Raw genomic sequence first — 27,797 nt, 5'->3', positions numbered from 1 at the left:
AAAGAAAAAGCAAGAGCTGTCTGAAATATCACTTACCGAACATCGTCAGTTACTGAACACCCCCTCCCTGCCCTAATCTGTCCATTACTTTCTCACCTTGACTGTAGGAGGGTGCAGAGGGACAGCTAAATGCCACATCCACATCCACCTAGAGGCTCAGAATTGACATCCGGTCTGTCTAACTCGGGGGCTGATTCAACCCCCTTCGTGGCCTCTCGTGGCTCTGCAGACTAGACACTTGCTCGGGTGTGAAAGACCCCACCTGTATGTGGCCTGGGGGGGGGAGAGTTGCTCAGTCAGGCTCTCTCCTTCTTCCCCCACCCCGGACTCAGGAGCAGCCCCCACATACTCAGCCGAGACCCGACCTCGGAGGAGCGCTGAGCTGGGCCTGAATCAGTTCAACTCCACGATGAAAGGCCAAGTCTCATCTGATCTTGGCAGGTGAGCCCCAAGGCAGGTGCTACCCAGCACCGCCCCTCCCCACCTGCCTCCCCTCACCTCTGCACCCGGGTCTCAGGCCCCCAAGGTGTGACCAGCACCTGACACAAAGAGTCCTGCCTCTGGACAGTGGCCAGCAAGGCGGCCTAGGAGACACGTCCTAGAGACCAGCGGCCAAGGACGTGACCTCGGCAGACCACGGTCAAGGTCTGGTCCACGTGAGAGGGCCAGGGAAAGGGCTAGAAAGTGTGCCCGCTGCTTCTGGGACGCACACAGCCACAAAGCAGAAGGTAGCATACATTATCTGAATAATCACCGAGAATAAATATGCACAGAATGAATACAGGCAGGGTTGGCTCACGGCCTGGCCCTTCAAGCCTCCTTCCCCTCCCCACAGGTAAATACCATTAATGCTGGAGCTTTTTTTTTTTTTAGGTCCTGGGCTTTTTGCTTTGCATTTAAATATGTGAGTGTGTGTGTGCAAGCATGCACGTGCACACACACGCGCACACACACACACACACATAGATTTTTCTTTCTTCCCCACAGAAAGGTCCTTAAATCTGAGGCTCCTCCTTGAAAGTAACCTGACTCATGCTTCTCTGTCCTAAAATGCGTTACGATTACCATTCTCTAGAAAGCAAGAGCAATGGAGAGGGTGCCCTCCAGAAGAGGCCTGAGGCTGTCAACCTGAGGCCTTGAGTTTGTTTTGGGGACAGAATAGAATGGAAAGGGACTGCCATTAGGATGCAGAGAGGGAACCTGATACAGGTGCCAGGAGGGAGCAAGCTGGGGGTGGGGACGGAAGGAATGGGGCCCTGGAGGAAATGAAGGTTAACCAAACAGCCATGGCTGGACGCTTAAAACAGCAAACATTCACCTGTCCTAGTTCTGGAGGCAGGACGTCCGAGATCAAGGTGCAGGCAGGTTCGGATGATCCCTTTCTTCTGTGCTCACCTGGCGCTGAGAGAAGAGAGAAGTCTCCCTCTTCCCCTTCTCATAAGACCACCGGTCCCAGGGGATCAAGCCCCACCCTCATGACTTTATTAACCCTCATCACCTCCTTAAAGGCCCCTCTCCAAATACAGCCACATTGGAGTTAGGGCCTCGGCATAGGAATTTGGCGAGGACACAATTCAGTCCTTAGCAACACTACTATGTTCATTCATTTCTTCCAAACAGTGACTGGGTATCTATGGCAGATAGATAGCGGAGCCCCCCGGGAGGAGAGGCAATGGGGTTTCCACTCAGTCCCTCCCCCAGATTTCACTGAGTTGGGTGGGGGTAGTGACAAGTCTGTAAAGTACATCACGGGGAAGGAGGTGTGAGGGAGCAGCTCAGAGGCCCCCAGCCATGTTTAGAGCCAAGAGCAGAAGTCAGGGAGGGCTTCTCGGAGGAGGTGACGGGGAACATGAACACAGCTCACTGACGGGAGCCCCCAGAGAGCTGGGCACGATCTTCGCCCCTCCAGTGCTCAGCACATAGTTATGTAATAAATACTGTTGAAATGCAACCAAGTGTATCTTTGATGAGGAATGATCCAGACATCCACAGAAAGTGTGTGGATCAGCCCGGTGCCTGTGAGCTGTCAGTAAATGTAGCTGTTCTTACACTCCTTGCACCCTGTATGGGGCATCCCTCTGCCAGTGGAAACACCACAAGCACCAGCGCACCTGACCCCTAGGAGCCCTGTTCCCATCTCTCTAGCTCATGACTGGGGAAACGCAAGCCAAGACAGAGTGTCCCGGCTGGCAGGTGCCAGGCCCACCTGGCTCTAAACACAGAGAACAGATGGGAGAGACACACGAAGGGCCGGACCTCACCAGGAAAGGTGGCCTTGCCCCCGGCCCGGAGCTTCCTGACGGCCACGGGAAAAGGGAAACAGGAAGGCAGAGACTCACTGCAAACACAGACACCTGCATCTCACCTGCACACACTCCGACATACCCCCAGCCAAACAGAGCCAGGGAGCCAGGTTCTCTCCCCATTTTGTCCTCTGGGACCCCTCATCCTTTCAAACAGATGGACCGCTCCAATTTCCTGCCTCTTCTTTCTTCTTCTTCTTCCACTTTTTCCCCTTCTTCTTCTTCTTCTTCTTCTTTTTCTTCTGCTGCTGCTGCTGCATTTTTTTAGCGCGGGCCAGGGCTGTGCGGCTGCTCTCCCATTTCCAACGCCCTCTCCCCTGACCTGAGGCTCTCTGGTGGCGGTGCCTTCTCATCGTGGCTACTTGGGACCCTGCCGCTGGGGGCTCCCCGCCGAACGGCAAACACCGTAAACACAAAAAAGTACCGAAAACATTAAAAGCCAGTGTTGACACAGGGCCAAGGGTAAAAGAACAGAGCTTCAACCCTCAGGTGCCAGAAATAAAGTAGAAACTGAGCCAGGGGTGAAGGAACATTGCTTCCGCGGGAAGCAGACAGATAACGGACGCAGATTGGACCCCGGGGGCTGGAGGAATGTCAGTGCCCACATCAGGCAGGACGGACATCGCAGATACCTACCTGGCTGCAGCCCCCTAGAACAAGTCTGGGGCTTGCTCTCACAGCCTCGCCGGATGGCAAACCCAGTGGACGCCCTGTGATGCTTGCTTCTCCTACGAAGTTTGCTGCATTAGGCAGCCCCTCCCTCCTCTGAAAGGATCCCTCCCCTGACCTCCACCCCCTCTCTCATGGTTTTCTTTCATACTCCCTTAAATGTCAGTCTTCTCCGGGATTTGTTAAAAGCCTTCTTTCCCTACAGGTTTCATTCACTACCACGGCCACCTTTACCATTTCCATGCAAATCACCCGCCTTCCAAAACCCCATACCCGCCTCTTTGCCACAAGGCACCACAGCCTACTCACCTCCGTGAATGCCTGGGAAATTGCTCCCTTGAACCCCTGGGTGAGGGAGCCGGGGTATGAACACCCCGGCTCCCACATCCCCTGGCCTGGGAACCCTGGGCCTTGTCCTCCCGAGACCGCCTACACAATCCAGCTCCGAGCATCCCCTGTGGCCTCAATATCACACATTTTAGAGGCTGTCCTGCCTCCTCCACATCATTTCTCCCCCACCTTACTAATATTCTTGACATTTCCCAGTCACTACGTTTGCTCATGCCTCCTGGAAAACCTCACACTCCAACATTTATTCAACCACCCTTTCCCCGAAGCAGCTGCACCTCCTGCACCTCCTGCTTACTCCATCTCGGGATATGACGCCACCTGTTATCTAAGTTTCTGTCCGTTCCTCTTCACGACCTCAGCGAAGACCTCAATTCCGCCACCAGCCTCTCGTCTTCCCAAGTCCAGTCCTGCCCTCCTCCACCCATCTCCCACACTTCCCTCGGGCTGTTTCTAGAATGCCAGCTCCTCCACTCATTTCCAGAGATTCAAATCTTCCAAAGCCTCCCTCTCGCTAAGGAGAAACCCCAAACTGTTCAGTGTGACATTTAAAAACCGAAATACGCGTCCGCACACCTCGAGCGCTGTCCTGGCCCATCCCACGCCTGAAACGCATCCCCAGCGGAGTACCTCTCCGGGGTTGTCACACCATCTGTCTGCTCCCCTGTCTTCCCAGCTGGGCTTATGCAGCAAGCCTCCACAAAACCTGTTCCTCCCTGTGCCCCAACCCCCTGAACATCGCCTGGTGCATCATGGGAACTGGGTTCATGCACCTGACTCAGCCAATGAAAGAATCAATAAACTTGAGTGTAACGAACACTTGCCTATATTTTTATTCACCCAACACCTTGGCCCGTCTGAGTGTTTAGGGAGTTCTAACTTCAGAGCTTAATAGGAGGCAAAAACACCCCTCGGCAGGTGCTGAGTGTGTGACGATCTTGCTTTCCCAGACTCCCTTGCGGCTGGCCCTGTGAGTGAGGCTCTCCCACCCAGACCTGGGGCAGCTGGGACACTGGGACCAAGGGTGGGGCTCAGGATGAGAAGGGCAGGGAAGGGGGCTCCTGCTGCCAAACCCTCATCTGCCCATCCTTCCGTTTCTGTGTGCCTCTCTGTTTCTCTCTTCTCTTTTTGTCTCTGTCTCTTTCTGACCTTTTTATTTACCTCTTTATGTTAACTCTCTATCATGGTTTCTCCCCTCCTTTTCTCTCTCTTAATTTCTCTGTCTCTCTCAGTCTCTGTCTCTGACAGTCGGTGCGTGCATGTATCTCTCTGTCCTTCTCTCTGGCAGGGCTGCCGTGGAAGTATCTGGAAGGTGGTGCTTAGGTACAGACTGTGCTCTGCGGTGGCAGCCACAGTGAAGGCCAGTTCCTGGTGTCTCATGCACAGCAGCCACAGCACAGGGCCCTCATTGACTGGCTGTGCAGCACAGTCTGGACAGTGTTCTGGAAGCTGAGCTGTAGGCTGGTTCTCCAGGACCCCCCATCGACGATCCTGTGACCTACCCGATATCCTCTTAAGAAACTCCTCTCTTATTTAGGGGTGCCTGGGTGGCTCAGTCGGTTGAGCATCCGACTTCGGCTCAGGTCATGATCTCACAGTTTGTGACTTCAAGCCCCGCTTTGGGTTCTGTGCTGACAGCTCAGAGCCTGGAGCCTGCTTGGGATTCTGTCTCCCTCTCTCTCTCTCTGCCCTTCCCCTCTCCCTCAAAAATAAACAAACATTAAAAAAAGAAGAAGAAACTCGTCTCTTGCTTAAACAGCCAAAGCTGATTGTGTTGCCCAGATAAGAACATTGACCAAGAGGAAAAGCTTTGACCATTAGGAAAGCTGCTTATAGAATTATGAAAACTCCTAATAAATAAAACATGTAAAAAATCTTTACAATTGATGAGAACTCGAGAGAGCCTTCGATATTTGCTGACACAACACCCCCAGTGTGACAGCTGAAAGACTGGGTTTCCAATCCTTGCAGCTCAGGAAGACTCGGCCCAGTCTGGAAACCAGGCCTTCTGACCCCAAGCTGCCACACCACTTCCTCGGAAGCCGTGGTCGAGCACTTCCGGGCAACATATGTCCAGTTGGAAAAAGGAAAGGCTGGACTTGATAAGACGCTCCACATCGTCTGTCATCAGGGAAATGCCAATCAAAACAAGGACACCCCACTGCACACCTGTGAGAACGGCCAGAATCTGGAAGCACTGAGAACACCAAATGCTGGGGACGACGTGGAGAAACACGAATTCTCACTCACTGCCGGTGGGGATGCAAACTGTGCAGCCACTTTGGAAGACAGTTTGGCAATTTCTTACACATTAAACATGCTCTTACCATGTGACCCGGCAACTGCACTCCTTGATATGCGCACAAAGGATTTGAGGACTTATCCCCACACGAAAACCTGACCCAGATGTTTACAGCAGTTTTGTGCCTAACTGCCAAAGCTTGGAAGCCATCAAGGTGTCCTCCAGTAAGTGAACGGATAAGGAAACCGTGGTTCATCCGGACAATGGGATATTATTCAGCGCTGAAAAGACATGCTCTGTGAAGTGACGAGAAGACACGGAGGAACCTTAAATGCCTATCACAAGTGAAAGAGGCCAATCGGAAAAGACTACAGACTGTTTCCACCTCTGTGACATTCTGGAAAAGGCAAAACTATGGAGACAGTAAAGAGATCAGTGGTTGCCAGAGGGGAGAGGGGGGAGGGAGGGATGAATAGATGGGGCACGGAGGACACTTAGGGCAGAGAGACTGCTCTGCATGACACTGTAGTGGTGAATACATGTGTCCAAGCCCACAGAATGTATGACACCCACAGTGAACGTTAATGCTACAGACCTGGGGCGATAATGATATGTAGGTTTAAGCTCATCAATTGTAACCTATGTTCCCTCTGGTGGAGGATGCTGATGGGGGGAGGTTGTGGGGAGCGGTCAGAGAGTATACGGGAAATCTCTGTGCCTTCTCCTAAATTTGGCTGTATACCTACATCTGCTCTAAAAAAAAATAAAGTCTTGATAAAATATACTGTTTCAGTGATAGAAGAGGCCCATAGATTACAAAAGATTTGAGAGACACAAGGGGAGGGGAGGGAAGGGGAGGGGAGGGGAGGGGAGGGGAGGGGAGGGGAGGGGAGGGGAGGGGAGGGAAGGGAAGGGAAGGGAAGGGAAGGGAAGGGAAGGGAAGGGAAGGGAGAAGGAAGGGAGACTGACATTGGTTACTTAAGGAGAACACTCACAGCAGAAGCAGAGAATTGAGAAAGCAGCCTTGGCCTGTTGGAAAGTCCACCCCTGTAGGCTAAATGAAAAGCAACCAGCTCAGCTTTGATCAGGAAAGAGGGTGATGTCTGGGGCCGTCTGACAGGGAACACAGCTTAGCTACATACACTCGTCCCGGCTGGTGGCTTAGTGTCCCCTGAGGCCGCTTGTTCGGGCCCTGGGAGCCGCTCCAGCGGGGCCGCTAGCCTGAGCTGCCTTCTCCGGGAACCCCATCAGCATTGTCCAGCCTCAAAACCAAACAGAACTGGCCGGAGGAGCCAACCCCAGGTTTCCAGGCTGGAGGCTGAATCCGGTCGCAGCTAGATGGAGAAAAGTGGGTCCACGTGACTCGCAGCCTACTCGGGGCAAATGGCACCAGGGGTTATTTATTAGAATTTCACTCTGTGGGTTGCGACACCACCCTTCAGATCGCCCATGTGATTGTGCAACCCTCTGCCCTATAAATACAGACACTCCCACCTCTGGAAGCCTCTGTCAGCTCGGCCTCCGAGGAGCCTCCTTGGCCAGGCATCCGGGCCCAACCTGCCGGCCGCCATGAAGGCTCTCTGCTTCCTGCTGCTGGCGCTGTGCCTCCTCTCCCGCCTGGCCCCAGGTGAGCTTTGGGACACCCTCGCCCTGGGCCAGGAAGCAGGGGCTGAGTTCGGAGGACAGCTGTCCTTGTGTCCCAGGGGACGGAGGGACGGAAAAGCATCCCCAAGGTTGAGCGGCCGGCTTGGGCAGGTGGCAACGGGCAGGCCTGCTGAGCCTGGGGCTGGGGGCCACCCCCGGGAGTGACAGACTCAGGTCTCCCCCAGTGACTGTGGCTTGGGGGCGGGGGGCTCTTTGCTGTCGGTGCTTGGCAGGGATGTGGGGCCGGTCTCGGGAAGCTGCAGCATCTCCCAGCCCCGTGTTTGCCTTGGACATCTAGGAAGTCTGCCGTGTGGAAGGGGACCACCCACTCCACCAGCAACATGGCTCCCCGCACTGAGGGGCCAGCTCCCTATCCAGCTGAGGGAGGGGCAGGCTGCCACCCCGGCTCACCCCGGTCACTGGGTAGGGCCTCCCAGATGCCACGGCCAGAAGCTGCCAGTTCCTCCGGGTCAAAACAGCAGTGCACCTGCTGTAAGAGGAGGCAGTGCAGCCAACTGCGGGACATGTTTTATCCTGGCCCCGCCACTCCCTCACTGAGTGGCCTTGAGCAACCCATGCATGCTGGGCCTCAGTGTCCCCATCTGCAAAATGAGTGGGCCACTGCAGGTGGCCCTTAGAGCACCAAAGCTCCGGAATTCTCTCAAAGATCAGATTGTGCTTCTCTGCAGGGCATCACATAGACGTGGCTTCTCCAAACGTGACTCAGTCCCCCATCTGAAAACTGGGTCCAAAATATTCTAAGGCAGACTTTGAGTATTTCCAGCCGGGATCTATCGGAGGGGTGGGGATATCAACCGAATGAGTTGCCACCACATTTTTTCAAAAGAACAGAAAATACTAGTGCACGCCACACAGCGCGCATCCGTGCCGTTTCGCCGTCCTCTTACTCCCGCGGGTGTGTGAATGTGTGTGTTTGTTCTCGGTGGCCGTGCAAAATCGCTTACTGTGGTTCAGTGCCAACGCAGAAAAGTTGGAAAGTCACTAGGTTAACCCGAAGAGTTATCAATCACTCCATCACCTCTAAATACGATTTAAGCATGTCATTCAAAGCACAGAATATAAAAGTGTTTCCAAGGATGTGCAGGAACAACCGGACCTAGCAGTTAGACAAATGGTGGCGACCAGGATTGAACACCTGGCATATGCAGGATTCACTCAGACTCTCCCCGGGGGATCTACCCCGAGCTGCCCTCCCGACAGCACGTAAATCCCGTCTGCACAGCTCTGCCAGGAAATGGATTCTCAGTATGGGGACGGGACTAAGTTTACTGTCTGAAGGTTGCTCAGTGGAGCTCCTGGAACGTGCTGCTCAGGTCCCAGCCTCACACAGTGACTCACCCTGAGCCCTCACGTGGGATCGGTTCACTCCCTTTTCTGGGAAAGCCGGTAGGTTCATCTAGTCACACAAGGGGAAACCGAGGCCCACGTGCCCCGAGGCGAATGACAGTTGTGGAGTCACTGCAGGAAACCATGACTTGACAGTCTCTTTTAGCAGTTTTTTTTTTTTTTAACGTTTATTTATTTTTGAGACAGAGAGACAGAGCATGAATGGGGGAGGGGCAGAGAGAGAGGGAGACACAGAATCGGAAACAGGCTCCAGGCTCTGAGCCATCAGCACAGAGCCCGACGCGGGGCTGGAACTCACGAACCGCGAGATCGTGACCTGAGCCAAAGTCAGACGCTTAACCGACTGCGCCACCCAGGCGCCCCTCTTTTAGCAGTTTTTAATCTCTATCAGAAAAAAAAAAATCATTTCTTCCTCTTATCTTCTACAAATCTTAAGTCTTATTCCTGGGAGCACAGAATGATGTCAAAATGTCAAGGCAACCGGGTCCCTGATCAGCTGGACGAGAACCCAGCCAAGGGGTACAGAGATCAGGGGAGTCTGAGGCTGTCTGCTCACCAATTCAGTGGCTATTTAGTTAACAGCTACTGTGTGCCAGCATTGTCCCGGAAAACACAACCCTCGATGTCATGGCCTTACATCGTAGAAGCAGAACATGACAAGAAACCCAATTTTATAATTAATTGTCTGATTACCATTGTGTTGTGAAATGCCATTAAGTACAGGGTGGTAACAGAACACGTCACAATGGGAGCTGACTTGGTCTTGAGGGGCCAGGCAGGCTTTCTTGAGGAAGCAGAGATGGGAAGGAAAGATGGAGGTCACTTTGGTGTTCACGGTATTTAAAAAAATAAAATAAAATTAAATAAATAAAATAAAATAAAATAAAATAAAACAAAATAAAATAAAATAAAACAAAACAAAATAAAATAAAATAAAATAAAATAAAATAAAATAAAATAAAATAAAAAATATATATATATATAACTTCCTTCTAGACATTAAAAACGCAGGATGTGTTGCATAAAATTCAGACTTTTATCTTCTCTTAAAAACACACAAAAATGAGGGGCGCCTGAGTGGCTCAGTCAGTTAAGCATCCGACTTCGACTCAGGTCATGATCTCACGGTTCGTGAGTTCAAGCCCCGAGTGGGGTTCTGAGCTGACAGTGCAGAGCCTGCTTGGGATTCTCTCTCTCTCTGCCCTTCCCCACTCATGCTTGCTCTCTCTCTCTCTCTACAAATATGTATATAAATAAACTTTAAACACACACACACAGAATGAGGCCACATTCCCACATAGCACCAGGGAGCTGCAGCCGTGGTGGCTGCTGTCCCAGATGGACACTTGTGTCCACATCACCACAGACCCTACTACTCCCTATCGCCTCCCCTCAGATCACTGCACCGACATCTAGCATCTCGCCTGGCTGCCGTGCGTGTCCGGGTCCGCAGTCCTGAGGGAAATACACTGGTAAAAGGTGAAAGGGCAGGTGGGACTAAGGACAAGCTGGACAGAAAGGAAATCAGGTGGGAAGGCCCACAGAGGAAGAGAAACAGAAACCCCAAAGCTGTCTTTTAACTTAGTGCTTCGCCCAGGCCCCTGTGGGGAAGGAAGAATCATTATCCTCGTTTTGTGGATACATGGCTTGGCTAGACTCACACAGGGCTGGCGACAGGCCGAGGGAGGACTACAACCCAGGCCATTGGCACTGCCCGCCCTCGGGGCCCAGGGTGTCAGCACAGAGAGGAGTCACAGGGACAAGAGGCTCTGGGGCCTCATTGAGTGAGGACTTCCATGGCAGGAAACCACCTGGGTGTGGACGAGCCCCGGAGACGTTTCAGCCGAGACAGTGAAGGAATCAGAAATGGCTTCTTCAGAGGCTGTGTTCACAGCGTGGACGCTGGTCAGGGGACAGCCGCACAGACACAGAGATGCAGACAGAACCTTCTCTCCTAGCTGCGCCTTTGTCCCAGGTGGTCAGCCCGTTACTATAGCAACACTAACCAAGCCCCCTGACAGAGGCACGCGCCACTCCTCGATACCCCTCCTTCCTGTCCCTCTGAGACACGGCTGGCACTCCCGGAGGTCTGGGCCTCGGTTTTCACCATCTTTAAAATGATGGTTTAGGCAAAATGACTCCCAGCTCCCTCACTCCGTGACCCTCGGTCTCTGCCCTGCCTTGCCCACACCTGAGCATCGCACTCTGTGATCCCCACCCCAACCTGCTTGCCAGAATTCCTTCCACCTGTCTGACCTCTGGTGACAACCACCAGGAATGTGCGTGCTATGGCCTCTGGGTCCTATCCGGAAAAACACGCTCCCCAGTGCCTCAGACATAAGGGCCCTGCGGCCTCCAAACCAGGCTTTGCAGAAGCCACCTGGTCAGTGCCGCACGGGAAACTGAGCTGTCCTCACAGAATGTCACACGTGGCTCTTCACAGCTGGAAAAAAGCAGTTCTACGAATATCATCTCACCATATGTCCCAGCCAGAAAATAGCAAGTATTTGACTTCAGCTGTGGCTCTGGATGCATCACCAGGCACAAGGATCGATCTTTTCAAAGTTTTTTTTTTTATTTTAACGTTTTATTTATTTTTGAGACACAGAGAGACAGAGCATGAGCAGGGGAGGGGCAGAGAGAGAGGGAGACAAAGAATCTGAAACAGGCTCCAGGCTCTGAGCTGCCAGCACAGAGCCTGACGCGGGGCTCGAACTCACGAGCTGCGAGATCATGACCTGAGCCGAAGTCGGACGCTCAAGTGCCTGAGCCACCCAGGCGCCCCACAAGGATCGATCTTAAGAATAATCTAGACAGAGGGCTCATGGGTGGCTCAGTTGGCTGAGCATCCAACGCTTGATTTCAGCTCAGGTCATGATCCCAGAGTCTTGAGATCGAGCCCCATGCTGGGTTCTGTGCTGAACATGGAACTTGTGTAAGATTCTGTCTCTCTCTCTCCCCCCCACCCTGCCTCTCCCCCTCTCCCTCTCTCTCCCTCTGCCTCTCTCCCCTGCTCACATCCTCTCTAAAATGAAAAAAATAAAAAATTTTAAAAAAGAATAATCTAGACAGGAATTGAGTTAAAACTTCTCACACACTTATAAGAGGCTTTGCTGATTTCCAAAGTGTGAGTTGGAGAGCAGGGAGGTCATGAGCTACTTGTCTGAAGACGACAGTCTCTGGTCCGCAGTTATGCTCCAGTTCACTCTGGAGTTTTGTTATTTGTTTTGCAGGAGTGGCTTGTGTATTTCATTTTGTCCCCAGATACCTTGTGAGTGAAGTCTGACCCTTTCTAGCCCCTGAACAGCACCAGACTCCTACGCCGACAAGCAGCCTCTCTTTCAGTGCCCCACCTGCTCGTGGGCAGGCCTCCTCCTGACACGACCCCCACCCGACCACCTTGTCCTGACCGGGGAAGGCCCAAAGCTGACTTGTTGAGGCCCAGAGGGCTCCCATCAGCCGATCTCCCAGTCTCGCTCACTCCCCACCACCGCGTCCCTATACGCCTCCCCGTAGGCACGGGGCTCTGCTGTCGGGTGTTGCGAAAATCCAGACTGCATTCTTTAGTTCCGTGTATCTGTACATATGTTTGCTCCTCAATCAGCTCAGGCTGATCGGTCACGTAGGTGGTGTTCTGGCTCCTGACTTTCTGCAAGCCTGGCCTTTTCCTGCACATTCCACAGTGTGGTGCCGGCCTGAGACGGGGGCGCGGATCCTGGCGCACGGCGAACATGGGCCTTGTCTTTTCTGAAACGCCTATCATGTTGGCGATTTGCTCTCGCCTCCGCCTGGTGGTTCTTTAGCCCAAGAATTGTATAGTTATTTATTCAACAGTTTTGCCTTCCAACGGTGTTCCAAAGCCTCACCTGGGGCTCTAATTAACACAAAGGCAACCTTTGTGCCCTTGCTTCAGAGCAGAAGGGCACAGAGCGAGCTCCGTTCTCAGCAGCCTGACAGCCGCACTCCCATGCTCGGATTCTCTCCCCTCTCTGTCTCCCATTCCCTGAAAGGCTCTTCAGGAAATGTTATTTTCATGGCTCTTCTATGCAAGGTCTAAAGATCCCCTTCTGCGTTTATCTCCTTTATGATCCGTCCCGCCTACTCTCCCTTGAACCATCAGCCTGTCACCTGCACAGGTTATATTGCCTGTCGGCAGCGTGGAAAGTTGGGGTTCCTGCTTGATGCAGATTTATTTTCTGATGACTCTCAAACTTCAGCCTCTCCGGTGCTCGCTGCCCCGACCATTCCTTCCTCCCTCTGGTTTTCTTCCGTGCCTGACCCATGCGTGGGCACATATTTCCTAGTTAGTCTCCTGCCTGTTATTACCCCCCGACTAGTTGCCGTTGCGTTTAGGTGGGATTAGGGACACTCCAGCTGTAACTGGCTTAAACGTGTGCACATCTGAACGGGTCCCCATTTCTGCCTCAAGCACAGAAGCCGGCACAAACCCGCTTTCTCTCCTTCTCACCCCTCATTCTTACCTGGAAGGGGGTTGTCCCTCTTCCACATTCCTCTGGTTCCGGGCGCTCCAGCGGGCTGCCACGGGGTGTGCTGGGTTGCATTCCTCAGGCTGCTCCGTGAGGACCCAGGTGGTAATGAGCACCAAGTTCAGGGAAGAGTTGGTGCCCTTGGGGAAGGGGAGAAGAGCAGGCTGAGTTATCTGCGGAGCTCACGGGCAGGGAAGGGGACCGGCGCGGGGACAGGAGAGGGCACTGGCGGCTGCATGTGGAGCAGGACGTGAGCAGCTCTGGGAATATGCAGAGACCTCTTCAGAAGCAGCTCTTCCTTTTTTCCCTGCCAAATAGGACATGCATCCAGAAAAGTGCAAAAGCATGAAGTACAACCTAATGAACTACTATACACAAGCAGCCTGTAACCAGGGTTTTAGTCAAGAAGTGGGGCTTGGCCAGCGCCCAAGAAATACCCCTCCAGCCTTCCGGGTCACCCACCCTTTGCGCCTTCCCCCAACGGTAATCATTGCTTGACTTTTATGGCAATGCCTTCCTTTATTTCTTACGCTTTTACCTTGTCAACACTCGTGCTCAATAATACAGCTTGGGTGCTGCCTGCCTTTCAATTGGCGAGATGCCGAGAGATAGGGGACATTGTGTGTCATAGGATATGCACAGAAGCGCCCGGGGGGCTCAGTTGGTTAAGCATCTGCCTCTTGATTTCGGCTCAGGTTATAATCTCATGGTTGGTGGGATCAAACCCCACGTTGGGCTCTGTGCTGAGAGCAAGGAGCCTGCTTGGAATTCTCCCTCTCCCTCTCTCTTTGCCTCTCCCCTGCTTGCACCCATGCTCGCTCGCTCTCTCTCTCAAAATAAATTAAAAAAGAAAAAGCATCTTCCAAAAAAACAGGATGTGCACATATTCAATGTTGCACTGCTCTCCAGGGAATGACAGTTCCCACTGCTCCGTATCCACGCCAACAATCATTTTTAAATTATAACAGTCTGCTGACTGTAGTGGTAGCTCGGAGTTTTAATTTGCATTTTCCCAATAAATAACAAGTTGAGCACTTTTGTATACAGTTATAGCCATGTGGGTATCTTTTGTGATATGTGAAACTACGTGTCTATGTTTCCTATAGATTACCTGTCCTTTCTTAGTGACTTGTAGCAGTTCTTTGTATATTCTGCATGGGAGCCCTTTGTCAGCTGTAAGCATTACAAATCTCTACTGCTCTCTTGTGCTTTGATTTGTCTCCTAATGGAAACTTTCCTTACGTAGAAGTTTATATCATTATCACAATGTGGCTAAATGTGTCATATCTTTTCCTTTATGGTTAATGCTTTCCTATCTTTTTTTTTTTTAATTTTTACTTATTTTTGACAGAGAGAGACACAGCATGAGCAGGGGAGGGGCAGAGAGAGAGGGAGACAGAATCTAAAGCAGGCTCCAGGCTCTTAGCTGTCAGCACAGAGCCGGACGCGGGGCTCAAACCCACAGACTGCGAGATCATGACCTGAGCTGAAGTCGGACACTCAACCGACTGAGCCACCCAGACGCCTCAATGCTTTTCGTATCTTAAGAAATCTTTCTTGGGGCTCCTGGGTGGCTCAGTCAGTTTAGCACCTGACTCTTGATTTTGGCTCAGGTCACGAACCCAGGGTCGTGGGATTGAGCCCTGCGTTGGCTCAGTGCTGAGTGTGGAGCCTCCTTGTGATTCTCTCTCTCTCCCTTTCTCTCTGCCCCTCCCCTGCTCATGCTCACTCTCTCTCAAAATAAAAAATTTAAAAAGGAAAAAAGTAAGTCTTTCTTTACCCCCAAAACATGAAGAAAGTCTACAACATTGTTTTCTGAAGGCTCGTTATTTTTCCTTTTTCATTTAGACTTCTAATCCATCTGTCAGTGGTTTTTATCTTTTTAATATTCTGATTTTTTGAGAGAGAGAGAGAGAGAGAGAGAGAGAGAGAGAAAGCATGCACGTGCATGCATGCACAAGTTGGGAGGGGCAGAAGGAAGGAGAGAGAATCCCAAGCAGGCTCCACACCCGGCTCAGAGCCCACGGGGCTCCCTGTCTCACTACTGTGAGATCAGGACCTGAGCTGAAATCAAGAGTCGGATACTTAACCAAGTGAGCCACCCAAGTGCTCCCATCTGGCAATTGTTTTAATGTGTGAGTTAAGGGCAAAGTTGTGTTTTTTGGGTTTTTTTTTTTTCAGTATGAATATCCAATTGTCCTGGAACCACCTCTAAGGAGACCATGTCCCCCGCACTGTTCTCCTGAGCCACTGTTGGTCTACGTCAATCCTCCGTATATGCATGGGTCCCTCTCTATGCCCTGCATTCTGTTCCATTTGTGTTTGTCCTTGTGTTACCACCACACAGTCTAATTACAGTGGGTCTATAATTAGTCTTGAAATCCAGTAAAGCAAGTCCTCCTACCTTCTCCAAGAGTGATTTGGCTATTCTTGGTCCCTCTGAATTTCCACATGAATTTTAGAGTAAGTTTGTCAGGTTTCACTGAAAGAATCTCTTGGGATTTTCATGATATTGAGTTAAATCTGCTGATTAGGGGCACTTGGGTGGTTCAGTCGGTTAAACATCTGACTTCGGCTCAGTCATGATCTCACAGCTTGCGAGTTTCAGCCCCGAGTCGGGCTCTGTGCTGACAGCTCAGAGCCTGGAGCCTGTTTCAGATTCTGTGTCTCCCTCTCTCTCTGCCCCTCCCCTGCTAGCGCTCTGTCTCTCAAAGTAGTAAATAAACATTTTAAAAAATCTGCAGATTAATTTGGGGGAATTAACCTGTGAAAAATAATTAATCTTCCAGTGCTTAAACACAGAATTTCCACTTCTTCTGTTCTTCTTTAACTTATCAAAAAAATATTGCATTCTTTTTTTTAGTATTATATTTTTTATATACAGAAGTACTGCATTTTCTTAGATTTACAACTACACACCTGGTATTTCAATATAGTGATTTATTTTAATTTCATTTAATTTGTTGGTTGCTAATACACAGAAGTAAAGTTGGGGTTTTTTTTTTATGTATTGATATCATATAAAGCAAACTAGTTACACTTGTTAATTCCTTTTGGACTATCTACCTATAATCAGAATGCCTGCAAATGGTGACAATTTTATTTTTTTCCCAACCTTTATACCATTTGTTTTTGTTTTCTCTTCTGTTAGTCCCCTGGCGAGTACCTCAAGTACAACAACATTCAATGCAACTGACGACAGTGACTATGCTGGCCTTGTTGGCCATCTCACATGAAAAGTTTTCAATGTTTGACCATTAAGAGTACTGCTTGTTGTAGACTTCTGCAGATACTCTTAATGAGATTCGGGGAGTTCCCTCCAGGGTTATGTGTTAAAAATTTTTATCATAAATCAATGTTGAATTTTTCCAACGCTTTCTGCATCTGTTGGGGTGATTATATGATTTTCTCCTTTAATTGTTAATAGGCATTGACTGATCTTCAAATGTTAAATGAAAGCTTGAATTTGTGAAATAAACTGAGCCTGGTTTTATCCTGTTTGCTGATACTTTATAGAGGATCTTTGCCTCTCTACTGATCAGGGAGATTGAACCATAGTTTTCCTTTCCTTTCCCTGAATTCTTAACCTTTATAGACAGTGGCATTAAGATCACGTTGACATCCCATCAGGAATGGCAAATGTTCTCTTTTGTGATTCTGAAAAACAGTGCGTCGTGTAGATGTTATTCTTATTGTTTGGTAGAATTTGCTAATGAAGCCATTTTGGCCTAGAGTCTCATTCATGGACCCAACAGCTTTGATAGCTATGAAACTATTCATATTTTCTAATTCCCATTTATTTCAGTAAGTTATATTTTTCTAAGAACCTTTCTATCTCAAGAAAAAAAGACTTTTCTATTTCTTTTTTTTTTTTTTTCAACGTTTATTTATTTTTTTTGGGACAGAGAGAGACAGAGCATGAACGGGGGAGGGGCAGAGAGAGAGGGAGACACAAAATCGGAAACAGGCTCCAGGCTCCGAGCCATCAGCCCAGAGCCCGACGCGGGGCTCGAACTCACGCGAGATCACTCGAGATCTCGCGAGATCGTGAACTCCCGGACCGCGAGAGCCTGACCTGGCTGAAGTCGGACGCTCAACCGACTGCGCCACCCAGGCACCCCAAGACTTTTCTATTTCAACTCAATTTTCAAGTTTGTTCAAACTAGTATTCCATTTTTCTATGTGAACAGAAACATATTTCTAATTTTTCTATTTCAACTAAATATTCAAGTTGTAAAGCTCATACTACTTTTAATTTTTTATGTTAATAGAATATGTTGCCCTGGCTTTCCTTCCTGTCTGCTCCCAGTCTTGACAAGGTAATTCTTTCCTGTTAGCTCTAAAATTTGAAAACCAATGGTCCAGTAATGCTCATTCTTTACTGAACATTAAATTCACCTAAGAAATTATTTCTTCTTTTAATGCCAGTACATAAACTCCAACCCGGGACAATTAAGTCAATAGTTTTAAGTAGATCTCAGCTGATTTCATGGGTATGCAGCATGGAGAACCACTGGTTTATGCTACAATTTCTCAACCGTAGTGCTACTGACATTTTGGGCCTGAGAATTCTCTGTTATGACGGCTGCTCTGTGCATCGCACGTATCTGGCAGCACTTCTGGCCTCCACCCACTAGATACCTAAACATCCGCCCTGCATCCCCCACAGGTGTGACAACCAGCAATGTCCCCAAACATTGCCAAATATCCAGTCACCAGACAACCATGATTCCAGATCAGATGAGGCAGCTGTAACAGGGATATGGATTAAATGAGAGGACAATTTCAACCGGTATGAAAACTATCTTTCCAATAAGCAGAGACACATGACATCAGAATGGACTGTTCCCCAGAGTCATGATGGCCTGTTGTGTTAGCTTGAGTGGTGGCCATAATAAAATAGCACAGTGTGGGCTCCTTTAAGAGAGGTAATGAATTCCCTCACAGCTCTGGAGGCTAGAAGTTCAAGTTCAAGGTGTCAGCAGGTTTGGTGAAACCTCTCTCCTTGGCTCACAGATGGCCGCCTACTCTTGTGTCCTCATAAGGCCTTTTCTCTTTGAGTATATATCCCCTTATATATCCAAACGTCCTCTTCCTACAAGGACACCTGCCATGTTGGATTAGAACTACTTTTATGACCTCATCTAACATTAATTACCTGTCAAAAGGCCCTACCTCCAAATACAGTCACATTCTGAGGCACTGGGTGGTTAGGGCATCAACATACTCATTCTGGTGGCGGGGACACAATTCGATTCACAACACCTATCAACGAAGGCATGCCAAACAATGGCCTGATAGTCACTTATCCGGGATATCATAGGGCGGCATTGTTCTCTATTAGATAGAATATGAGACTAGTCTAGAGACCTTGTGATTACGAGATTCTGGGATACTGGGAAGAAGGCAGAATAGATTCCAACTGGGCAAAACAGGGAAAGCATTATAGCACAGCTGTACTTCCGATGCTAAGGTGAGCCAACCTGCTGCCCCAGGCCCAGGGAGGAGAGAAGGCAGCCATCCGGGCTCTGCATATGGGCACCTGCCATGGAAGGACCACAGACTTGGTGACAGGAAAGACGGTGGAGCAGGGAATCGGTTCGGAGAGGATGGTATAACTAGGCAGCATGGGAATGGGGGCACAGACAGGAATGCTCATGGGGTTAGAAGTGAGTTTCAGCGTTCCTGAAACATGAGGTGTGTATTTGGGCAACAGTATGACGTGGTAGAATACTTTATGTGGGGACTAACTTGAATCCCTTGCACACCTCAAAGCTCTCAAGGAAACCCTACTCAGAACCTTACTGCTCATCACTGGCTGGCACAGACCTCAGATGGAGGACGCTCTGCAGGTGTCTTATTTCCTGGGCAGCCCCGGAGACACACGGAGTGCAAAGTTCTTGGAAGAGAGAACCCGTGGAACTGCTTTGCAAAGAGCTGCTTTACCTAATGTTCTGAAGTCACTGTGGCCACAAGCCATGAGTCTCAAGTGTTTTCTCTCCCTTCTTACAGGTGCTGCCTTTCTCACGGGTCTCGGCCAGCGGTCTGACCACTACATATGTGCCAGGAAAGGAGGAACCTGTAACTTTTCTCCATGCCCACTTTTTACCAGGATCGATGGCACCTGCTATGGTGGAAAGGCCAAGTGCTGCATGCGCTGACTCTGGCCTGGGAGCGATGGACAAAGCATGCGGAAGTCAAGTGAAGTCTTTGTAACTGCTGTTTTAATAAAAGAAGGCTTTTTTTTTTTTTTAAAGCATCCCTCCTTCAGACCAAATTGAATCTTGTGTCTCCTTCTGGAAGAGGCTGAGAAAGTAAGGGGGTTAGGAGAGTGGAGCTGGGCTGGGCCACGGAGCCTGCCCAGTACAAGGATGGGAGATGCGGACCACAGCATTTTATCACCAAACCAACAGGCGGGCAATGAGACCCAGGACACATGAGGAGGAAATGCTGCAGAGGAAAGCTTCCCTGATCCTAGAAGCAACTCAACGTCATCCCAAACTCAACGTCTTAGCAGCCTGGCCAGGGAAACGGCCCCTGTGCAGAGCCCGGATGGCTGCCTTCTCTCCTCCCTGGGCCTGGGGCAACGGGTTGGTTCACCTTAGCACTGGAGACCCTCTGTCATGAGGACAAAGCTCCTCCCGTAACTTCCACTCTCGTGCCCAGACTCCCGCTCCACAACCACACCACCTGGCCGCACACTGCCACCAAGAGCATCTCTCACGGCCACAACGTCTCATCTCACTTCCTCGGCCTGTAGACACCTGTTGGTGAGGGAGACGGGTCGCTCTCCCTTTTTTCCAATAAATTTTTTACCACTCTTGACGACGCACGTAGTGCTGTGGTCTCCTTATCTGACGACAATCTCATTCTCCACGTCAATACGTTATAAGCACAAATGAAAATCAAACAGTGTAAAAACAATATGAAACCAGCGGCAGGTTTCGGCAGAACAGCCCTTGTTTGTGAGGGAAAGGCGGAGGGAGGGGAGGCTCACCGGTGTTGTGGACATTAGCCTCCTCTGGGCCTTCTCTGTGACACACAAGCAATACATGGTCAAGGACCCCAGGACATCTGGGCCTCTCCCTTTCACGAAAAGCTAATAATCCAGAGGCGTTCCATTTTGAAAAGAAACCTCAGGCCTGCCGTCAGCTTCCCTCTTCCAGATACGGAAGCCCCCCCACCCCCCAGCAGCATTTCTCTGGGTGTTAAATCAAAGACAGATTCCCGGAGGAGCCTTCCCACTTAGGGCGGCCGATGTTTGGGTTTCCCAAGACCCAGGTCCTCAGGCGGAAACAAAAGCCCACATGCTGGGTTTACCTCACATTCTTTGGTTTACAAGGTTGTGGTAATTTTGCCTGCCCTGCCAGGAGCTCTTCAAGTGACCAAAAGCACATGCTTGGGGATCCCCAGCCACAGAGAGGGAGGGGACCGTCCTGGGCAAGAGGATGCCACTGTCCCCAGAAACCAGAAAAACTAACAGGATTCCTGCAGCCCATCCACCCCTAAGACATGTGGTCCCAGGGCTTCCATAACTATGTGGGTAGCAGTCCTGACTACACATTTAAAAAATATATTCATTTATTTATTTTGAGAGCACAAGTAGGGGAGGGCAGAGACAGAAGAGAGAGACAATCCCAAGCAGGCTCCATTCAGTCAGCACAGAGCCTGCTGCGGGGCTCAAACTCACGAACCATGAGATTATGACCTGAGCCAAAAGCAGGAGTCAGATGCTTAACCCACTGAGCCACCCGGGCGCCCCATGACTGCACATTTTAAGAGACTGACGCTGACGACATTCTCATCTGCTCTCTGCACCCCTCCACTCTGCGCTTCCCCCCTCCACCCAAAGGTCCTCTGAGCACATGCACTCACCTGCCCCCGTGTGCCCAGGACATTTGCAGGCTTGGAGCTTACAGAGCGGCCAGAACCCTCTAGACCTGGCACTCCTGCGATGAGGCCCTTGCTGCTTCTAGCTCCCCAACCTTAGCGGGACCACAGAAGCTTCCCATCTCTCCCTCCGTCTCCCCCCACGAATGATGCACACTCCTCGCCCTTCTCACCACTACACCCACCGGTGCAGCACCCCCCTCTGATAAGACTCAAATGCAAACAATATCGGCTGAGCCATCCTTGAAGGAAGATGGTTCTAGAGTTAAGGGGCTGTGTACAGTTGTCTACAACCCATTTTACTTCTGAACGGTTGCAAGGACCAATTTCTGGCCCCTACGATGGCATTTGCGTCGATGAAAAGGAAGCATTGATTTGAATGAGCTCAACAACAGTCCCAGGCCCAGCTTTATTACCGTGGCTGTCCTTAAGGGATTACTGAGTCATGGTCCTTGATAGCCGGTCAACATGCTGACTCCAAGTGGGGCATGTCCACTGAACTAGAATGGTTTTGCACAGTTACCCTTCTAAGGAATCTCTCCCACCTCCTAATTACTTTTGCCCTTCAGGGTGCCGTGGTAGATAGAAACCTAGCTTATGCTCAGTGCGTCTGCTCACGAGACCATGGTGACAACGCAGAGGGCACTGTGACTGGCATGTCAACGTGAAATAGTTGGGGGGGAGCCTTTACCATCTCTGCAGTGTGTCGGCAAAGCTGGACACCGCAACCCATATCCTGGGAAAAGGGTGCAACGTATCACTAGGGCATCTTGTCAACCAGCCCGGACACACACGGGAGCTGCCAGCATCTACCTTGGTCACAGAGGTATTTCAGAGAAAGGGGGGGATGTCACCTACCATCTAAAACACACCCTAGCTTTGCTTCAGCTTTTTGAAAAAATGTTTATTTGCTTATTTTCGAGACACAGAGAGCGAGGGAGACAGAGAATCGCAAGCAGGCTCTGCACTGTCAGGGCAGAGCCCACACGGGGCTCGATCCCATGAACCGTGAGATCATGACCTGAGGCGAAATCAAGAGTCGGACGCTTCACCGACTGAGCCACCCAGGTGCCCCTGCTTCGGCGTTTGATAGTAAAATCATATGGTCTCATACAGAAAGCAATGTGGCATTGTGATTTCTGTGGCTCATGGGCCCATAAGGCATGTCACCGAATGCAACAGAGACATGTGTCATGGAATTGGAATGAACCAAAGAAGCATTCTCACTTCGACGGGCACTAATACATGTTAGCCATTCATGATTTCGTCATAGGTTTCCCCGAAAGGGGTCTCCTGCAATAGTCCAGTACTCCAAGCTTTTCTCTGATAAAAATGAACGAACAGGAAACAACAGGAACTCTTCAGGCACATGGGGGTCTTCAGAGTAAAGGCGTCTGTATCAGTCAGGGTTCTTCAGAGAAACAGAACCAACAGGATGTGTGTATAAACATGGAGTGAGACTTACTTCAAGGAAATGGCTCGCACAATTGTGGACACTTGGTAAGCCCCAAATCTAACAGGGCCAGCCAACAGGCTGGAGATGTAGAAAAGAGTTTCAGTTCAAGGCCAAAGGCTGTCTGCTGACAGAGGTCCTTCTTTCTTGGGGTAGGTCAGTCTGGTTTAGGAAGGCCTTCACCTGATTGGATGAGCCCACCCACATTAAGAAAGGCAATCTGCTATACTCAAAGTCCACTGATTTAAATGTGTTATATATATGTTATTTTCTGCCTATTATGTTTTGATATCTATAAAAAATGAAAAACAAAACAAACAAACAGAAAAACCTTCCTGGTGGGGAAGACTGCCCATCCCAGGGCTAGCTGACTCTTAGAGAGAGCAAAGCCCCAGCCAGGAGCATCCTGCCATGTGTAAAATAACCCATCCACAGCCACACTCCTCTGTCCGGCCCATGCACCCAAGGAGGCAACATTCTTCTGCCTCTGTCATCCCAGGGCAAGGTCCCAGGCTACCACAGTCTACCCCTCCAGCCTGAAGCCTTCCGAAATCATTCAAACAAGCCAGTCCCAAACGGTGAATCCTGCCCTGCTTTGCCTTACCCTCTGAAACTCCAGTGAAAGCAGGGGCCTAACCCCTCCCCGCCCTTCTGTATTCTGCCTCCTGGCCATGCAGGCGTCTCCACGGGCCCCTGCACGGTGCGCTGTGCCTCTATCTCTAGGACCCGCGAGTGTCTTAAACCTTGTGTCCTGGAGCCTCTTCTCAGTCTCCCTGTGACTGCACCTGACTGATCATCTCGGGGAAGACGACCAAACACTCAGGGTCAAGAACGGCACGTCCAGTCACAGCCCGGAGGGGACTCAGGAGGTGCCCCACGATGGCCTGGCTGGCTGACTGGCCGCCCCCACTGGGCTCTGCCCTCTGCGAAGGCTCAGTGGCTGCTCTGCTCTGCGCTGCCTCTTTGGGGCACTGACAAGGCTTCTGGCCTGAAATCGGGGATCTCCTCCTGGAATTCGGGCCCTGCTTCCAGCCAGTCCTGGCTCAGCGGGAGGGGGAGAGGTCCGCCTGCCCTCCCCCACGAGGCTCGCACCACAGGCTACCACTATCACAGAGGCTCCCCCGGAGGGAGGGGCTCCCCTGCCGGCTCCCTGGGGGTCAGGTGCTGTGGGCTGATCTGTAGGCGGATGAGGGCCGGGTGCCCGTGACATTGCTCAAGCGGACGAGCACCGCGTTCACGTTCATCCTCCTTGTGTTCTTCCCAGCCAGTGAGGGGTGTTCCTTCAAGGGAAGCCCCCCCACCCGCAGGGACCCAGGAGGGTCGACGCTGCTGCAGCCCCTTCTCCTCTGCGTGTCCTGTCGCTGCTGCACTTTGTATCCCGATCCCACGGGCTGTCATGGGTCCCTTGGGGCTGTGGCTCGGCATTCAACAAAAAAGGGAAAGGAGAAGGAATATTTCGTTCCACGCCCCCTAGAATACCTGCAGAGTCTTCCTGGCTGAGGAAATTTGCCCCCAGGGTTGATACAAGGACTCAATGAGAGAGCTGTGCATAACGCGGACTCAGCACGACAGAAATCTGGTTTCCTCTTGTCTTGCTCTTGGAGGTGCAGCTTCGAGGAGGGAGACACGTCATCTCGTCCAGGGGTCAGTGGTGAGGAGCCTGGCTGGCCATCTGCACGTGGCCCTCCGTCACCTCGTCCGCCTGGGTCACTATCGAGCTGGTTTTTCTGCTTGTGTGGGTTCAAGCGCCTCCATCCGTGACAAGGAGTCTGACTCAGGGCTGAATCAGAATATCTGAGCAGGAAGAGAGAAGGTTCCCGCAGGGGGAGACTCAGAAGATCACAGCTAGAGCCATCGGAGTCGAAAGTGAAAAAGACCTCGCAAGCCATTCGTGGTGGGGAATGGGAAGGAGACGATGGTCTGGGCCCCTCTCCACCCCCTCCCGGACCCTTATTCTTCTTCCTTTAAGATCATGCCCAACATGCTAATTAAAGCATGAAATGCTTATGAAAATTCACCCAGCAAACTATCACTGGTTTGACTGGAACATCTCAACGTATCAGGTCACAAACCAAAAGCCGCTAATGGTGTCTCAGTCCCATTCCATCACGTTTGGGAAACTTCCAGTTATTAAAGAATGTCCTCTGGTTATTAAGGCGTAGGCTCACCTATTTTCAAACTTCAGTCTCACATCCTGTTGGACGTTCCTTCCCCGGAACAGGCTACACCTGAGGAGTGGGGTGTGTGAGGGCTGGGAAGGGGGTCCTACCTGGGCCCCTTTCTTCCTCATACTTGGTCCCCTGGATGGGGGTGGGGTGCGTTACGTTTGCTCTTCCAGAAGAACACACTTGATTATCAGCCGGGTTTCTGGTCCACTTCCCGACACCGGCTGCTCACCTGTGCTACAGCTGTCTGGCTTCCCCCTTCTGCTGGGCTGCACTTGCTGGTTCTCCAGCGGACCCCAAGGAGCTTCCCCTACCCTGCCCCCCCCGCACCCCCCCCCCGGCATGGGGCTCAGGCTCCAACTCTCCCCACCAGCCCCCATCTTTGCTATCTTGTCACCCAGCAAGTGGCCTGCTAGAGAAAGGCAACCGGGTGACCTAAGTCCAGCCATTTCCAGTGTCCCTGCCAGAAACGCCCGGATCCTTGAATGTAAACGGCACGGATGAGGAGCGCCCCGCCAGCACAGCACCACGCGCTCCCTCCCTCGTCTGTCCCCCGTGTCCTCTCCACGCCCCCGTGGCAGGGGCACCCTCTTCAGGCATAACTCCGTGACGCCGCAGCTGCGGACGCTGCACCTGCGGACGCCGCTCCCTCGCTCCCTCACCTGCCGAAAGGGAGCAGCACGCGGTGGAGGTCTGCGCCCCCCTCCCCCCGCCCCGGGGATGGGGGAGGGTGAGACAGCGCAGCTCCGCAAAGGCTCACCCCGGGGACGTCCCAAAGAGAGCAAGAAACGTTTTAAGCATTTCCTTAAAACACGGTGGCCGGTGGCGATGCAGGGAAAGGAGAAACCGAGGGCAAGAGTGATTGCGTAAGACGCAGTTGGGACTCACCTTCCCTTTTCTCTCCGCTCGCCACTGAACAGCCCTGCCGCCACCTGGCCAAGAAAGAAGCAGAAGCCAAACACTCAGCGAGGCTGGACATCCCCGCGCCTCTGGCACCGCCTCCAGCGGCTGCTCTTTGTCGGCTTCCCCAAAGCCCCATCGGAACCCTCCCGCGTGACCACCCAGAGGAAACCGCCTCATTCGCAATTCTTTCTTCCACCACATTTTTAAGGCAGGAAGCTGCAGGTCTCCAGCTCTGCCCATGAACTCACCGTGCAGTTCTGAGGGCGGACCTGCATCTCACCAGAGGAAGCGGAAACCTGCAGGCTCTCCTTCTGCAAGGGACCCAGGGGCCCGGATGAGGCCTTTGCCCTCTTGGGCGCCATCTAGCGGCACTCAGTGTAACGGGGCCTACCCCTCCAACAGCATCGTCCGGGCGCTGGGATTTTCTCAATGCCTCAAACCCAAAGCTCTGAATAACCGACTCTCCATGATCTAATTTCCAAAACCAATCCGCTGAATACGATTTCCCCTAATTACGCGTTTTGGCATAAGTTTAAATTGTCTCGAACAATTCATCAGAGTCCTTTTGCCACAAGGCAAAGGAGGATAAGAGTGGAACTAAGGGCAGCCAGAGAAAGACAAAAATCATATGACTTCACTCATATGAGGACTTTAAGAGACAAAACAGATGAACATAAGGGAAGGGAAATAAAAATAATATAAACACAGGGAGGGAGACAAAACAGAAGAGACTTAGAAATATGGAGAACAAACTGATGGTTAATGGGAGGGGTTGTGGGAGGGGGGATGGGCTAAATGGGTAAGGGGCACTAAGGAATCTGCTCCTGAAATCATTGTTACACTATATGCTGACTAATTTGGATGTAAATTTGAAAAAAATAAAAAATTAAATTAAAAAAAAAAAGAGTGGGACTAAGGGGTCAAGGACTAGGATGGGGGTGGGGTGACAGGTCAGGGATCAGGACTGGGGACACAGGATGGTAGGTTAGACACTAGCAGGAACACAAGAACAGAAGCGGGAGCACATGCAGAGCAGAGGCAGACGAGACACACAGCACTGGAGTCTGGAACTCCATTAAGGGGAGGATCACATACTGACCTAGGAAACAGACATGTGAGTGTCTGAATGAACCATGAAGCAGAGACTGGGGGGAAACTATAGCAACAAAACTACTACGGTGAAGACACATGGTACACCTAAAAGTTTCACAGGCGAGACTGAACGACTGGGAAGAAGAGCATTCAAGGTGACAGGTGAATTCAGGCACGATGTCTTCCATACAGATCTAAACACCTCTTGAGGAACGGGGACCCAACCAGCTCCTGGAGATCCCTGTGCATCAAAAATCCCAGGTGACTGTACTGATCACCGTGGGCTGCAACAGCAAACGTCTGCACATCTCAGTGTCTTAGCGGAGCCAGAGGTCTGTGTGCACCTGGCTATGCGGCCTCTTCCCCGGGCGGTAGGCTGGCTCCACGCATCGCTCATCCAAGACGCACGCGTCCCGGCCGGTGGCCGCCGCTGGCACGCTCTCCTCATGGAAGCTGAATGCCGAGGGGCTGAGCTGAGACATGACGCGGTCACTTCGTCCCCGTTGGCCTCCGCTGGCATCCGGTCAGGCCCTGAGTCAGCAGACGGGATTGTAAACTGCATCGATTGAGAGGCATTGCAGAGCATGGCTAAGAGAAGGCATGTTAGAGCATGTATTAGCCATGATTTTCATCTTCTCTACCCAGATGCTTTGATGCTGGGGCCTTGCTCACCCTGTAGGGACCCCCCTCCCAAAGCTGGCCATTTCCTAGGGACGGCAAACAATTGCCCGTGGACTTTTCTAGTGCAAACCACCCAGTCAAGATCCCACACCCCAACCACCTCCTCCATCAGGCTCTCAGACCCCAGGCCACTCTCCACCTGCCCTACGACCCCAGGGCAGGGGCCAGACAAGGAGGGGCGGCCCCAAGCCCAGGAGGCCGCCGGTTATTCAGACTCCCCAGTCCTAAACCTGCATCCCTTGCCTCATCCGCTCCTTCCCGTGGAAACCCCAATAAAGACCCATGCCCACAGTCCCCTGTGCCTTCTGACCGCTGACTGGCCCTGCTCCCCACCCCAGATGTCCCCGAGTGGTATACCCTTCCTCTTGGGATCGGTGAACAACAAACTATCTTTTCAATGGCAACAGTCTCCTGATCTGTTGGCCTCATTGCATCTCAAATTTTCTATCAATTTACTGTATTTTGAGGCAAGGAACAACCTCATCTACCAGATCATCTGTTGAATCAGGCTGTCCTCAGGCCCATGTCTGGGAGTACAGACAGCATTAAACT

General features: G+C 51.3%; 2 protein-coding genes across 32 annotated transcripts in view; one reads left to right on the top strand and one right to left on the bottom strand.

Moving 5' to 3' along the window:
• The window catches only part of LOC125164466 (uncharacterized), an 87,055-nt gene that overhangs the window by 55,065 nt on the left and 4,193 nt on the right, over positions 1–27,797 (bottom strand). For 20 of the 31 annotated variants that reach the window (XR_007151779.1, XR_007151780.1, XR_007151781.1 and 17 more), the window contains 3 exons: positions 26,909–27,152; positions 25,721–25,783; positions 13,056–13,201 (listed from right to left, as the gene is read on the bottom strand). Coding sequence is in view for 28 of the 31 variants with exons in the window: in XM_047857205.1 (XP_047713161.1) it covers positions 13,056–13,201; positions 25,721–25,783; positions 26,909–27,046 (347 nt within the window). In the remaining 3 variants the exon portion in view is untranslated. Of the gene's footprint in view, positions 1–13,055; positions 13,202–23,883; positions 24,857–25,457; positions 25,502–25,720; positions 25,813–26,908; positions 27,153–27,797 lie in introns of those variants that run through there. The other 11 variants (XM_047857204.1, XM_047857209.1, XM_047857213.1 and 8 more) reach the window with 10 other exon arrangements.
• DEFB1 (defensin beta 1) lies at positions 7,051–19,886 on the top strand. Its single transcript, XM_047857228.1, has 2 exons — positions 7,051–7,189; positions 19,074–19,886. Exons 1-2 carry the CDS (start codon positions 7,132–7,134, stop codon positions 19,220–19,222), a joined length of 207 nt encoding a protein of 68 aa, XP_047713184.1. The 5' UTR covers positions 7,051–7,131; the 3' UTR covers positions 19,223–19,886.

Source organism: Prionailurus viverrinus, chromosome B1, assembly GCF_022837055.1.
Source record: "Prionailurus viverrinus isolate Anna chromosome B1, UM_Priviv_1.0, whole genome shotgun sequence".
Classification (NCBI taxonomy): Eukaryota; Metazoa; Chordata; class Mammalia; order Carnivora; family Felidae; genus Prionailurus; species Prionailurus viverrinus.
This window is presented reverse-complemented; position numbering and strand designations above follow the sequence as displayed.

Bases quoted from the DNA above. Each gene is read 5' to 3' on its own strand.
- DEFB1 (XM_047857228.1), top strand. From the start codon at position 7,132: ATGAAGGCTCTCTGCTTCCTGCTGCTGGCGCTGTGCCTCCTCTCCCGC. The intron at 7,190-19,073 runs GTGAGCTTTGGG...CCCTTCTTACAG, and splicing joins CCTCTCCCGCCTGGCCCCAG to GTGCTGCCTTTCTCACGGGT.